The sequence below is a fragment of the Podarcis tiliguerta genome (genome assembly GCF_965153285.1).
Source record: "Podarcis tiliguerta genome assembly, chromosome: 5".
NCBI lineage: Eukaryota > Metazoa > Chordata > Lepidosauria > Squamata > Lacertidae > Podarcis > Podarcis tiliguerta.
This window is the reverse complement of record NC_139538.1, coordinates 50,546,354-50,562,617: the sequence shown is the minus strand read 5'-3', so window position 1 is coordinate 50,562,617 and position 16,264 is coordinate 50,546,354. Positions and strand designations below refer to the sequence as shown.

Sequence of the window (16,264 nt, the reverse complement as noted above, 5' to 3'; positions counted from 1 at the left end):
TGTGTGTGTCTTAAGTGGCACAGTCTTCAATAGAAAGTGGTGCATATAGTGATCAAAATTGATCTGGACTAATTAATGCTTTGGCACAATGCCACTCTATAAGTGTATAATAATGTAATTTAATAATGCAGATGCTGTATTCTTTGGGTTTTAGATCCAATTGGAATATTGGCTTCTTCTGAATCCAAATCTATGCCAGTGTTGGGTTCCATTGAAACACAGTCTGGATTGAACAAGAAAACTCTGGCAGCAGAACTTGGTCCCAGTTCTTTGGGGTCAGATGAAAAGTGTCACAAAATGGTTGAAAGCACAAGTTCCGACATTCAGTAAGTAGTTTATGTTTGTTGTTGATTCCCCTTGCAATGAGATCAAAAGTCATTAGGTCTTTCAAAACCCCTCCATTCAAAAAATAGGGGTTGACATTGCAAGAAGATCTAGCTGTGTATGACACAGCAGGTATAAAACTATGACTTCCTTTCCTGCTGGCACTTTGTTTTTAAATCCTTCTCAGTGGAAAACACCAAGCACAGTGCAGAAAATAACATTTGCATTTTTAAAAAAGATTGTGATTACTGCTCATATTCACTTGCATGATTTCTGTTCCTGACCTTGTACAAAGATGAGAAGTGCAGCAGTATTCTCTCTCTCTCTCTCTCTCTCTCTCTCTCTCTCTCTCTCCCCCCTCCCTTATCTCTTTTATACACCTTAACTAGGAGTGTCACTTCCAAACTCAGATCTCCTCCCCCCCCAAAAAAAATCTTCTAAAATATATATTCCATTGTTGAGACTATTAAACAGCAACCTGCCAACAAACAAATTGACAGATGGAAGCAGATAAAGACCATTGGGAGACACTTCCCTAATTTGGCCATTAGCCTTATGGACAAACAAGGTACCAAAGTAGACTGAAGCACTTTCATATCTCAGCTGTGGAAACTGGAAGCATGAAAAATTATTCCAGTGCTGGATCTTAGAGCCTTCTATTTAATGCCCTAAGTTTAATCTAGTTGAGGTAACAAAGGCTTTGGGCAATACTCTCTGTGAAGATAGAAAACTGAAATATCGCTCTTTATATCATTAAATGTCATAATATGCCGTCTCTTATTTATATTTCATTTTTCAGTGTTTGGGATGTATACATGTTCCCATTTAAATGTCAGCTGCAGTTCTTGGGTTGCCACAGTCCTGAATAACTGAATTATACTACTGCAAATTAGCCATTAACTAATTAGACAATATATCTCAGCAGCAGCAGCAGCAACGTATATTCAATTTTGCCAGGAATATGTGTATTTTCTTAGCCTAAGATGCAGCTGGCGATGCAACTTTTAATCAGCGGTAAACAGAATGCTGAGCTACCTGGAGGTGTTGTGATCAAGAGCTTTGAAGCTTCCATCTGTTTGGCTGAATAAATCCGCAGTTTGGTTTGCCCAAGGTATTACCTGACTGTACATTTTCTTTCAAAGTGCTGTTTAATCATCAAAGAGTTAATCCTGCTTCAGAAATGCACACTTCAGACAGATCCGGTCGAGGGTCAGTTTGTTTTATAACAATCCCCAGCTTTCTATAAACTTCTCTGATGCTTTCCGTTTGGTCCTCTTTCCAGGATGTTAGGCAGTTTATTACTTAAAGAGGAAAAAAGGAAATAGGTGAGACAAATCAGATCAGCAAAATGTTATAATCATGGTTAATTAAACCTCTGATTTCCTGTTCTATCAGTTGAAAAAGGAACACCTATTCTCAAACAACTGCATCTCATAGTTCAAAGGGGTAAATCTCAGCAAATGAAGTGGAAATTCAATTCACGCCTATTTTTGTGTGCTTCCTTTATCATTCGTAAAAACAGGCTAAAAACCTTATTTTTATTTCACTTGCTTTTATGGTTTTCATTTCATTCTGTTTTAAATGTGTGTTTTTTAAAGTATGTTTTGAAAGGAAATAGCTCTCTCCAGTTGTATTTTGTTTCTTCTCATTCACACATCCCTGATAAAAGATTACCGAGTTTCTATCTTTCTGATTAAATGTGTTTAATTTGACATCATTATTGTTGCATTTGTGAGCCACTAGTGAAACACAAAGGCAATTTAGTTCAGGGATGAGTTGTTGTTTTTCTGTGAACTACGGCTTTGTTCATCTGTGGATTTCCACTGCTTTGGATGGATAATGTTAATCAGAAGATTCTACTTACTCTTGCTACCTTTTTTGTCTACCTTTTATTCTAGTAAACTAAGTGGAAATTGCATTTGCAAGGAAGGAAATGAAATAATTGCGGGGCCCAAGGTCTCCCAGAATGCGTGATGAATTGACCATGAAAAGGATCTTGTATCGACTGTCATAGTTGTTAGGAGCTGTAAAAGCATACGTGAAACTCTGTGGATTATGCAGCTTGCCTATTCAGCAACAACCAAAAAGGACACCTTCTTATTTAAAATTATATGCTTAAAAAGTAAAACAAGTGTCACTGACTTTGTAGGGGAAATGTAGTCTTGGTGTGACCTAATCATGCAGCCAGTAGACAATGGCCATTTTATGAAACTGCTGAATTGTGGGTCCATTTGGCAGTGCTTACCTAGGGCAATCTGACGAGCCTTTCAGAATCTACTGCTAACTAGGGGAGTACCCCTCTGTGGGGGGTACAAAGAGCAACTGCTACAGGGGCCACTTAGGTGTTGCCAGAACAAGAGGACACTGATCAGTATTTTTAAGAATTGCATAGTCTAATTTATATTTATAGATACACATTAGAAATAGTCTGTTGCAGAGGCGCTAACGTTGCTGGACAGTTTCAAGACCGGATTGGCTTTCAGCTGAATGTCCTTAGACGGCCCCTTTAGGCTAAAGTAGCTGCCATACATGGGAATTTTGGGGTTAGGGCTTGCTTTCTTGTGGAACCTTTGCCAATTTAAACCCTCTTGGGTTTGCTCAAATGCCTTATAGTCACATTATCTTGTTTTGTGCTTGGCTGCCCTGTTTATATGAGCATTCCCAGCATCTGTGTTTGCATGAGTCACTGTTTACATATTGTAGGCGTGTATAATTGTACAAAACTCTGTGCCACTTTTTAAAGAGTGGCAAAGAGAGATTGTTGACATCCATCTACCTTGCAAGACGATGGATTATGCCTCTGGGGATGAAGTCAAACCGCTGCATTAGCAGCACCAAAGTTACTTCCTCAGGATGCAAGCCTGGGCAGTGTGTATGGAAGTGCTGGGCTGTCTAGTCGACAAGACCCCCGCTTGGCCTCACTGATGTGGTCCAAAGGAAAGCAGAGGAGTATGTTTGGCACCACCTTGGCTGCAGGAGTTGCTGGAAGGAAGTGTACAAGGCGTCATCCACTCAATCTGCAGAGCTTGTCATTGCAACCAGAAGTCCCTAACCCACCAAGGGTTTGAGACCCATCAGCTACTCTCACCTGGTTTAGCTGGGCAGTCGAAGCCTTTCCCAGGATGTGGCCACTTTCACATGCTGACAGCTTCTAGGAGCCACAGGTGAGAGCTGTGTACAGGGTGGGGACCAAAGGTGGAAAGACTTCCCCAAAAGGAGAACAACATGTCCCCCACCAGAGGTACTACCGCTCCCCTAAGACCCCCCCCATACATCCCAGGGAGAGAGAGAGATAGAGAGAGCGCACAATGATAATATATGAGTAGCAAATAAGCACTGTAGTAGGATGACAGATCCATGAGTCAAGCTTTGTGACGTGAGGACAAGGGACAGATTCCACATTACACTTGAACACATAGTTTGGTGTTCCATGATTCTTCAAATAGCAGTGGTGTGGGGGCAGTGGCGTAGCAACAGACCATTGTTGTTCAGGTTTTTTTTAGGGTAGCCGCTGGTTTCAGGGATTGGAAGTGGCTCTGCTGCCCTCAAGCTCCCTTGCTGCCCAGAATCCCAACCCCCAACGCACAGTAGCCACCGACCCAGTGGCACCCAGTGGGAAACCCCCCCCCCCCCCAGCTAGCTACACTACTGTGTGAGGGTGCTCAGACTGTAGTGAGATGGGACAGATTTTATTTTCACCCTTCCTCCTTGGACTGTGATCCTGATAAAAATTTGAACCAGTGGCTGTTTCCCTCCTGTACGTGTGTTTCCCTGTCTCCACAGTCCTGATTGTTATCAGATTGCACTGCAGCTGCTTTTTAAAAATAATTTTAAATTTTAAATTTAAAAAAACACACAACTATGGCCTGGTTTGAGAAAATAATTTCCTTGGTTTATGAAGCTGACCAGTTTAAACAGGCCAGGCCATAACATATAGTTTGGCTGTTAGATATAAACTTCAGAAGGCTTATTTCTAATTCATTGTGACTAAAATATACAAAGGAGAAGCAAAGGCTAAAGGAACTACCATGTTTAATGGCAAATTTGTGCCCACTTATGTATACTTAAGCCAAAGAAGAGCAGTTGGATTAATATGTTACAGCATGGAATTGCAGCATGGAGTTGATTAAAGAGCAGCATGCTGTAATTTCAGAAAGGCTGTTGTGAAGTCAAACAACTCCTTTTATTACTACTACTTCTGTGGGAAGGACAGTGGGTTAAAGTTGCACCAGAACAGTAAATTGCATATTTTGAGGGGAGAACAAAGTTGATTGATGGAGGATGCAAAAGGAGGAGGCATGACTTGAGGGAGTTGGCACTGGAACATGTACCTGTTTCATATCAAAGCGACATGCAAGTCAATAAAGGAAGAGATCTGTTCAACCACACATACTAGTTTGCAACAGGTTGGCACTATTTCAAAATAAATGAATTCAATTTTTAGAATTTAAAAGTAAAGTCAGTCTGCTAGTCTTATATGTTCAGATATCCAATATCATTTATTTGCAGTTCACTGTCCACTAACTCAAAGTCACAGAAAGTGAAATACTTTTAAAAAGAAAGAAAGAAAGAAATCAGAAAACAGTCACAGAACGTCTTAGAGAGAATTGTATTGGCTTGAATAGTTACTTAGCTATTTTTTCATTCATACACAAGATTGAATTTTGCAGCTTAAAATAAGCTTTGCATGAGGTTTGCTGTCAGTATTAAGAATTTATCATTAAAGTCTGCTGTACATTTGAACCCAGCTCCCATGCTCAACCCAAGTTGCAGAGGAAGTGGTTTAGGGATGAAAGACCAAGAGAAAATGGGGGCCACTAGGTGGCGCGTTGGAAGATGGCTGACAATAACATCTCTCTGACCCATACGAGGTATTAAGGGGCTGCTATGGGAAGTAGGCAGCCTTCCCCCCCCCCAAGGGTATGGGGGGGTCTGCCTCTGCCAGCGGTGTTTACAATGCACCCCCTGATTTGAGAGATGGGGGTGCGGAACACTTGGCACAAGCCCTCGGTGGAGTCAGATCTTCCCGACGCCGATTCCAATCAGCGCGTGCTGGTTGCTTCAGCTTGGAATTATAATTGGAACTAATTGGAGAATAATAGATTTGGAAAAAAGCTGAGGCACATATATCAAGTGAAACTCGAAGATAAGGACTGCTGACTAATGGATCTCTGTGACCGGGAGTGACGGATGGATAAGTAAATCTTTTGCTGAATTACTACCAAGAGAATGTATGGCTGGAACGAAGGGGGGGTGGAGGGAAAAACCTTTCCGATTTCCCTTACATGATGTGATAATAATACCCTCCACCCCAGGAAGAAATAAGATCGTCACGTTCTAACAACACATAAACAGAACTTTAAGATTTGTGTGGGAGGAAATACAATACAACAAGAGAAGATCAAACGGTGAGAAGGAGGAATTTCTATGACGCAGTTAAAAAGAAATGGCGTCTCGCCAAGACAGGCCGGCCGGAGAAAAAGATGAGGGGGAGGAGTATCAGGACGGTGTGAATGCTGGAATGCAAGTTTGACCTGACAGAGCCCCCTAATTAATTTATTTGATTTACCGGCCAGCCTGGGAATAATAATGGACAGACCGAAGATTAATTTTGTTTATGGAAGTATCTAACAGAGGCTGTTCCTGAATAATATGAGTTTGGAAGACTACAAAACCCACACAGTGACACCAAATCTTTCAATCTGTTTGTGAAAATTATCAGAGATCCTAAAGAAAGGAATAAATGATAACAACAAGAAGAGAAAGAAGGTAATAAACGTCTATCCGAATCGAACTGGATGGAACTGTCGAACAAAAGCAGCAAATAAGTGATGTCTGGAGTCATCTGGAATTTGGACTCGTGCGGAGCTTGATATATGGGTACCCCCCAAAAAAAATTTAAAATTTGGCTGTATAATCTGGAATTAATGTGATTTGAACAATGTGATATGATTGGCCTGTTAATAAAAATTATTTCAAAAAAAAAGAAAGACCAAGAGAAAATACCAGTGGATGGAGGCTAGGTTGTGTGTAATACGTGAGACCTAATCCAATTGTTCTCTGCAAAATTAACCACAGCAGGAGTTTCATTTAGGCAGTTTCTTCAGAGAAACTAGGTGCTAATTTTCTTCAGTGTGGAACAGTTCCTGACGTTCCTGGGGTGTACATACACGGACGGGAAAGTTGCTGTATCTTACTCTTCCAACCTTCCCCCTACCCCCTTCCTTTTACTTAGTACGTTCTCTGCACTTAGTAAACATTTCCATGTAGTAGAGGACTCGGTTAACAGAAGAAGCCACATATTGGGTAAGGTTTAATCTGATGATTTTATACAATTAAAGGATTTTCTCTTTCCCTCAGCTGTAATCTTAGCACCACTGAATTGTCTACTGGCACTGCAGGAAACAGCTCAGCCTTAGAGAGAGTCAACTACAAAGGTTTTCTGTGTGCAGTTTGTGCATGGGCAATTAAGCTTTAACAACAAATTGGAAAGAACAACAGGATGTGCTGGAAGTTGAGAATCTTCTTCCTTAAAAGATTGATGCCTTGTGGATGGCGAAAGAAGGGTGCATAGATACATCAGAAACATGCTTGAAAACTGAGCAGTTTCAGCAGCTTCTCGCTGCTCTTTATTGCATGCCATACAATGGCTAGAAGAAATCCTAAGAATATTTCCTAAAAATGAGATCTAGCACAAGGTCTCCAATGTCGTGTCCCAATTCATATCCACCTTTCTATGCTGCAGGAGCCCTTAGCATTTCTGCTCAGTATTTTCTTTATGTATCTAATGTGTTGTATAAGTACTGCTCAATGAGATTACTCCCGGGTAACCCAGGAGCCTGTTACTTCAAAAAGTAATACCCTGATGGTTTGTAATCAGTACTAAGCATAGAACTCTATGGGTCTGACCCAGGGGGTCTAGCTGGTGCAAAATGTTGTGGCTAGACTGCTGGTGGGGACAGACTATGACCAGCACATAGTTCCAGTACTCAAAAGTCTGCACTGGTTGCCAGTATGCTACCAGGCCAGGTTACAAGGCCATTAACAATTTGAGTCCAGGGTGCCTCAAGGACTTCCTGATCCTCAATGCCCCTGTCCAATCATGGAGGCCTTTTGGGGAGGTCTTTGGGGGAGTCACTGATAGTGGTTTTCCGTGGCTCAGATGCATGATTCATATTCACCAGGAGCTATGTGTTTTAATAATTCCAAGGTGACAAATTAGTTTCTAGTTCCCTTTGTAGAATTGGAATTAATGCAGTCTGGAGGCTTTACATTCAATGGAGATATCTCATAAACTTCAGATAGAGAACGTTGCTCTAGACTCTAGAGCAAGATATGACAGTGTTTCTATTACTTCTACAAATTATAAAGGCCATTTGTCAGACTGGCATGTATTTTGGAGAATCGTTTCATATTTTTTTAAGGTTTCAGTTTCAGATTGATGCAAATGCTGCATCAAAACCAAGAGGATTTGAGTATGATGGGATGCCACATGAAAGGCTGTATCAAAATACCTAAATAAATCAAGTTTCAATGGGAGATCAAAAAATCTAAGGCACACATATTCCTTAGCTTATGCTGTTGTGTTTGCTGTTTGGATTAATACTTTTTGTTTGCATGAAAATGGTGGACAGGTGACCTATAACCCTGATGCTCATGCGGAGTACTGTCTTATCACTTTTCCTTTCCACGTTTAATGAATGGTGTTATCTTTTGTGATGTATAAGTCCTTGCATTGTGAGTGGCAGCAGGTGTTTGAAATTCTTGACTGATAGCAGTTATTATTAGAATGTTTGTGTGAGCTTACACAATAAAACCCCAAGCTGCTACTGTTTATCTTGTTAATTATGTCTTTAGTTCTTAATTAAAAGGTTAATAGCATTTAGCTGATGTTTAAAATCTGGACTGAGTGCTGCTGCCATTACATAAACAGGAGACTATATCCAACCTTTCTTCAAAAAAAAATTGCTTTCTTCTTCCTGCACAACTATTAATTTGCATATTGACTTTCAGAACCGTGTTATCAATAGGGTATGCACAGAGCTAGAAGTTAAGACTCTCCGTCACTTCATATCTGCCTTTACAAGTACTAGTTAAGCACTATGCCATACAAACTGGTTTATAGGTCAAAAAACGCCTGAGTGATCCTTCATGGCAATACAGCGCAGACTTATTTTTTCTCCTCCCAACTGCCCTCCCCACAAAAATAGTCTGTACAGATAGCATTTTTAAAAATCTTACAGCTGAAACTTATTCCAGAGCAGAAGAGCAAAGTTTCACCAGTGCCGCTGAGATTTTTCTGGTCTGAAGTAAGGGCTGAGTGCAATCCCACTATGATCTGCTCCTGTACAAATTGTGTTCAGAACAATAAAGTACCACTGACAGTTACAATAAAGCTGAGCGGATTGTACTCTTTTATACAGAATTCAAAAATCTGTTTTGCACTGTGTCGTTAAGCTGTGCCAAATTTCAGCTCAGGATACAGTGTGGTAAGTCAGCAGTAAACACTTGAGAGAGATTTTATGGTTTTTAACAATAATATTGCACCGTAAATAACAGCAGTTGTGTAAAAAGGGGACTTGGGGGCGGAGATGCACCAAAGGAACCCTGAGCGGCAATTTCTTATTTTGTGCTAGTACATAATCACCGGGTTTTGCCATTAAACTGTGTTATAGTGACAGACTTTAATCTCCCATTTTTCTGTCCTCAAAGGTGATAAATATGATTGCTCTGTTATCCTTTTTTATTATTGTAAATGACACAGGCTTCACACTCTTTGGCAGTGCATCAGCCGTTGGATTGCTGCCATCCACTAATGCAGGCCCCCTGTGGAGATCCCAATGAAGAATTATACTCTGATTCACCAGATTGTGTTAAATAGTCCAGCTGTTGAGATTTTGAAAGATGGTTACCTCTAAAGTGATTTATTTTTTTTAAAGACCTTGGCATTTATGGCTTGGACCATTTTGATAGTGTTGGGGCAATCAGCTTTTCAGAGGTAGCATTTTCTAAAATAACTCTTCTTGTTGTTTATGTCACTTCCAAAGTTTCATTCACGGTGATGTTAAGGGGGGGGGGCCTGCTCCACTTTCAGCAAAAAACCAAAATAAGCACCAGTCAGAATCTGCATAAAATAAGACTTTGGGATTTGAATAATGACCAAATGGACTTGCCAAATGGATCGGCTAGAGCCAGGTTCTGAATTAGTTAGTCTCAAGTTCCAGTGTTTGGTGTGATTGTGGTGTATATAATTTGAACCATGAAGATCACAGAGGAAGAACAAGGTTTTGCTGTTCTAAAGTAGCAATTTATTGCTGAAGAAATCTGGCACCTGAACATAAAATTCTGCAAGGATGACAATTTGTTATTTCTGTGATCTGTCTTTCTTTCTTTAAAACTGTAGGGCTTTACGGCTTTCCCGTCAAATCAAATACAAAACAGTTGAAATGGCAGCATTTCTATTTCACCTTGCCCTTGCTGAGTTACCTTCCTTCCTGAACAATTGCCCAAACTGCTCCAATAATAATTGCACCAATCACATCAATTTCGTTCTCCCCAAAGGATTCTTCTTGTTCTTTCCAATACTTATAGCTTCTTGGCAGCTACCATATTCTGCCTTCAAAATAGCCAAATAATCTGTACTTAGTGCTTTTGAAGTTGGGATGCAAGCCAGTTAGTATGTTAATGATTTGTTCCTATATTTACATGTTGCTTTGTGCTTCCAGGTCATCAACCAACATGGGGCTTAAAAATAAGGCTGCTGGTACAGAAAAGGAAGCAGAATCCATGGTACTACTGAATCCTGAGAAAACCAAAGAGCACACGCCTGGACATCTGAATCAAGACAAGGGGACTGAAGAAAAAGGTCAACAGCTTCATAAAGATGCTAGCATTGGGAAAACAAAGGAGACAGACAGCTCTCATTGCTAATTGATCTGCTAAAAGGCATTAACTTCTGGAAGTTCCTTTCAGTGAGCGTCAGTTGTTTCATTTGTGTGTACTGGGAAGGGCTTAATTCTGTAGGGTTGTATCCAATTTAGTTGTACTCAGAGTAGATCCTTTGGGTTGGATTCAGCTAAGTTGCTGCAGTAGCAAAAACCAATGCAATAAGTCTTGCTAGCACAACAAGGACTTCTCCCGCTGTGTGCCCCCAGCTACCTCCCCAAATCTGCTCAGGTCAGGAAACCCCCCAGAACAGTACAAGGGGAGATCATTCCATCTGGCAAGCAAAAATGCTTGCACTGGAACAATTTCCATAGTGTAGCCTGGAATTCTACACATTGAAATTAATGGGTATAAGTAACTTACGTCTATTAATTTCAATGGGACTACTTTGAGTAGTGCTTAACTGAATGCAACTCCTCCTAGTTTCTAATCATGTAACCATAATTGAATGACCTTAAGTTATATACAATTTAAAGTCTCACATTGGACTTTCTCCTGTAGCAGCAGGGAAGTTTTTACTGAATTATTGTATTGGGTTTCTTTCTTAAATTATGCAGTACATCAAAATTTATTTTGATACTATTTTATATTGATGCCTTGTTTAGGACTGAAAGCTCACCAAAACTGATAGATTGAGCCTTATTTAGGTAATCACAGAAATGCACTTCTACTGATAGATGCAGCCACAAATCAGTTTTAGAAAAGGAAAGATGAACATAACTCACCTTAATAAGCCAAGATATAAGTGAGCCTTTTGGCCATCCATGTAGTCTCTTCACACAAGCAATCCAACCAACCAGGAAGTCTTTCCTTAATTAACAGATTTGGAACAAGCCAGGATGTTGAGCCACATTTTGTTGTTGTTCATTGAGGATGTATGTGCAGCCAAAAGGCTTGTCCCAGATGTACTGGGGACTTCTCTGCAAGACTTATGAAATTTTGAGGTACCACCTGATTAAAAGGGTCTTCAGCTACAGTCTTGTGCATTCACTAGGCTGTAAGTCCCATTAAAAATAGTAGAACTGAGCACAAATGTTTAGAACTCCACTGTTAGTCAGTTAATTGTATTGCTTCTAATAGATCACTGTTTGCATATATCTGCATATGGCGAAGAGGCACAATTTTTAAAAGAAAAGGTAGATTCTCTTGGTTATTAGGTTATATACAAATATGTTGTAGGAGATATCATCATAAAAGACACATTCCTCCTTCTGTTTCATGGGGAATGCCAATGGTGCTTTTTAAAAGTTCTGTACTAAAATTAGTTATTTTTTAAGCTGTTCCCTAATAAGGGCACCATTTTCAGTCATTCAACAATGCAATTCTGTGCATGTCTACTCATAAGTTTTTCCATTGATTCATTGGGCTTTACTCCTAGGTAGGTGGCTACAGAATAACAGCCTTAAAAAAATGCACAAGAGTTTATGCAATTTCCATTCGTTTCAAAGAGGCTTCTACAGGAAAAGTCCTCAATGGATTCATACCTACATAGCTATACCTCAGTAGCCCAAACGAATTTTATATAAGGACTATTTTATCCATCTTACCCATAACAGCTGTACTTAGATACTTTTGAAAAGCAAAAACTCAGTAGTTCTGCCTTATAACAGGATCTTATCAGCAGTGTCCCCTTGAGTATTGTTTTGCTGTTGGCAGGATCAGTCAGAGAAGTTGGCAATAGCAAGCTGATGCTTCCAAGGCATGGCTTTCAATGCGACTGAATTCCTTATGGAAAAAAAGTAAATGAGGCCTGTTTCCTTTAAAATAATCTACCTGTTCAGACATCATACAATCCAGCTAGGTTTTGCACTGCTATCTATATAAATGGCTTAATTTCTCACCTAATTTCCTTTCAACTGATATTTAATAAATAATAATAATTTTATTATTTATACCCTGCCGACCTGGCTGGGTTTCCCCAGCCACTCTTTCTTCATGCTTCTGCAAGCTTCATACTTAGCACCAAACCTGTCATTAATCCTGGTTCCATTTTCACTGCAGAGGGAACCTGGAATTCATTTTTATGCCTTAACATAAAATGGTCTGATTTTGCTTGGAAGCTGCTCCACGCAGAGGGCTCTTAATGTGTGGTGGTTCACCACGTGGACCGTAATTTCTACAAGAACCATCTGCCAGGGATGTTTTGTGCCATTTTAAGACAGGCAGCATAGTGAGCTGGCTCATGCAAAGAACTGACCATACGGATGCTGTTTCATATGGATGCAGTTTCATGCAACTTCTGCTTGGTTGCCATTTTGTTGCTTAATTCTGTCCCCACCTGGCTTCATCGGTCTTCCTGGATGAAATAAAATAAATACTTGCTCAGGGAGGCAGACTAAAGCAGCACCCCAGTTCTAAGACAAGGAAGGCAAATCTGACCTTCCACCATGGTTTCACCAGTGGTACTATACTACGTAAGGCACTTTTCGGCCATGAGCAGAAGCTGGCTAAAATCCTGAGTGTCATAGTTTTCACTTATGAATCAAAATCATGGTTAACAGATGGACATTGAACATTGTTAAGAAACCCAGATTCATTGCATTTTTCAGTTCTTAGAATCATAGAATCATAGAGTTGGAAGAGACCACAAGGGCCATCGAGTCCAACCCCCTGCCAAGCAGGAAACACTTATAGTTCCTATATCCATAATGTTCAAAATCTTACTCCTATTATAGGTTTGTAGTTTCCTGCATACAAATATTGTAGAATTAAGTGCATTGCATCTACCAGAAGTAGTTTGCCAGTTATCTTATACCTGGAAATGAGAGGCAAATTGTATTAAACAAAAGCATCTAAAATACATACAGTAGCTGCTAAACTGCTCTAAACCCCCAAGCAAATATTTTTGTCTGTACACTCAATAAAAACAAACCAGTCATCTCTCTGGATAAGACAGCTGTTGTTGTCCAACTAGGCCTTGTGGCACACCAGGCAAGGTGTTAATGGAGTTAGATAAACTTAGGAAACTAAAAACCTTTCTATAGTCAGAGTATCATTTCACCACCCAGAAAATTCATGGTCCTTCCTGAGAGTTTAGACCATGTTGTGTCTCCACACAACTTACGTTAACCAGTACTTAGCTCTCATTATGCAGCCATGGCCTCTTCCCTGGAAAGCTGTGGGCATCATAGTAAGTGTGCCAGTTTATGTGGCATTTTAAAGTAGCTGTGATCTTCACTAACACCTCTGTGCTGCATAGGAGAAAAGTGGTGGTCATGGTTTTGCTGCCTGTGGCAAGAGGATAGCCTACAGTTTCTTGCAGTCTTAGCCATGAGTGCTGCCTCAAACGTTCTGCTCTTTCAAATAAGGGCTCAGCATTTCTGTTATTTCTGTTGCCTGCATGCACTTCACTGAAATGTCTACTTCCGTGCATGTTTCTAATTTACTGTCAACCATGTGCAGCTGTGACACACTTCATCAACTTCTTTGTTTATCAATAACCGAGGAAGAATGTTGTGTGTAGGCACATCTAGAACATGCCTCCAGCTCTCGGTGGTGCTCCTTTAATGGGACTTTGGTTGCTAATTGCTAAGACTTCCATTATTGTTTTTATCAGCACTTTGCACATTTTGGGTTTCTACAGCGATCAGAAATTAGTATATTTGACCATTTTGAGGCATCTCTTGAGGAAAGAAACCTTTCCCCAACTGTTTTTTCAACTAAACATTCAGTCTACCAGTATGTCATTCTTGATTGTTCTGCCAGGCTGTGCAAACCCTGTGCGCATGTGACTCACGTTAGAGAATGCATGCATATGGACCAGAGCATTTTTTTAAAAGCCAGCTTTATTTTTAACAACCACACATAAAGTGTGGTTGTTGGTAAAAGAAGGCCAATGCCCAAGCACCTCCTCAGGTGTAGGGCCTCCATGCAGTTAGGACACCCAAACAGCCAAGTGTCCAAAATACACAAAGCCTTACAGACAAGGGGGTGTGTTGCTCTTCCTGTGCAGACTGTGGCTGGGGTGCTGTTTGGGGGGTTTTGTTGGGGAGAGTTGTTGTTGTGGTCCTATTTTAGATCCTGTGATTTATGTGAAAATTGTTTGTCCTGCTTGTACATTTTAATATTTTCTTTATTGTTTATTACTCCTTTTGTTACATTTTTTCATGTTGTAAGGCGCCTTGAGTATGGTCAGAACTGTGGAAAGGCAGCATACAAATAATATTATGTATGTTTGTACTGACAACCACACTCAATGCACAGTTCTTAAAAATGCTCTGGTCTGTACTAGAGTATGCCTTACGCATGAGTAACATGTACATGGAGCTGCAGGCAGCTGAATCATTTCACAAGACCAAGTCTATAGAAATCTTGTATTGAGCTGACCTTCTCTTGTGGCTCTATATTTAATAAATGTAGGTATAGTATCTAGGATCAAGTATAGGTAGCAGCTTCTGTCTGTTTTAAAAGGCTTAAGAGCAGAGTAATAGAATCTGGCTGTAGATCCCTGGCTGATCCTGGTAGATTGCGAGATCATCCCCAAAAGCTCAACAGCTCTGCAGTCCTCCCCCCCCCCCCCAAAAAAAAAGCTCAACAACTTTGGGCAACCCACCCACCCCACACACACTCCTCCTCCTTCCAATGACAATGGGTAGATCACTACCAGTTTTTTTTTCATACTAGGAGTATATCGCAGACTCTTGGGAGTTGGACGTGCCTGCTATATATGTTGCAGTTCTTCAGTGAATCAGCATCAGGCTTCTTTTATTCTACTGTAAAATGACACCTGAAAACAATAACCTGTCAAAACATCATGGGGTTGTTGTTGTTGGAGGTTTTTTTTTAACTAGGTGAAATAGCTTACATAGCACAATTATGGCATCACTCATTTCCCAGTGAAGACAGTGACAAATGCGTTTTTTACACAGTTTTCACGTTTCCAAAATCAACATACTTTTTACACTACAGTTAATGGGTGCAGTCAGGACTTTCTCCTTTAAAAAACAAAAAACACTTGAGCAATTTAATGTTAGTTTGAAATTGGGTAGTAATGTTCTTGAATGCACTGTGAGATTTTAACGATAGGAGACAATGATCAGTAATTAGGATTAAATGATGAATGTGTTTGGTTTGTTAGCTTGGCTTTATAGTAGTTGTTCAATGCTTATCTCCTGAAAAGCAAAATCATTAAAAGCTATAATCCTTACACACTTCCCTGGGAGAAAGCCCCACTGTCCGAGTCAGGGCCAGCCCTGCCATTAGGCACAGTGAAGCAGCAGTCTCTGGCAGATTTTGGAAGCCATGAGAGGACAGCAAATAATTATTTAATTTATTATTGTGTTTTTACTCCCAGGAAGAGGTGGTTGTGGGATTTTCTGCCTCAGATGTCAAAGTAACTTGACCAGCCTAAGGTACATATGCACCATGACCAAAGGTGCACAATTTGTTTGCACTGCCTCAGGCAGCAAAATGTATTGGTCGAGACCTGCCCTAAGTAGATACATTTAGGATTGCATTGTTAGTGTGGTAACAGTGTGCGTAATTTTTATTTTTATTTTGCATGTTTGTTAAGCAAATAATGGGATTGATCTAATCAGTTAACTGTTTCATAAATATGGGGAAACATGTCCATTTGCTTTCCATGAACTTGCCCTTCAGTAGGTTTTGTTTCCTACTAATTGCTTTTGCACTTAGATATCAGTTTGATTACAATGAATTTCATATGACAATTTCTAAATGTATTTTTCCTTGAATTCTTACAGGAGAATATGCAAAAAATTGAAAAATGTATTTCTTTCTAGTTAAATTATTTGTTATACTATGATATAAATTATTTATCTTTTTAATGCTGCTTATTAAAAAAGGTTTTTGACTTTTTTCCCAGATATTGTGGCCGTTTGTTGTTCTTTTCAGCTTTAAGACAGGGGTGGCCTGTTACATCAGTTTTTAGTCTGTCATGTAGCAAAACTGGTGACTGGCCGTAAGATACAGGAACCAAAGACGGGTCATTATGACAGACAGAGCCCCAGAAAAAGCACGGGGCTTGCAGACAGTA

The 16,264-nt window shown here is 40.1% G+C and overlaps 1 protein-coding gene across 5 annotated transcripts in view; it reads left to right on the top strand.

Annotated features, from left to right (window-relative positions):
* SHTN1 (shootin 1) overlaps positions 1–16,094 on the top strand; it is a 68,860-nt gene extending 52,766 nt beyond the window's left edge. For 4 of the 5 annotated variants that reach the window (XM_083441150.1, XM_083441153.1, XM_083441151.1 and 1 more), the window contains exons 16-17: positions 155–326; positions 10,050–12,818. In XM_083441150.1, the coding sequence (XP_083297276.1) occupies positions 155–326; positions 10,050–10,254 (377 nt within the window). In that variant the 3' untranslated portion in view covers positions 10,255–12,818. Of the gene's footprint in view, positions 1–154; positions 327–10,049; positions 12,819–12,890 lie in introns of those variants that run through there. The other variant, XR_014511522.1, reaches the window with a different exon arrangement.
* The last annotated feature ends 170 nt before the right edge of the window (positions 16,095–16,264 follow it).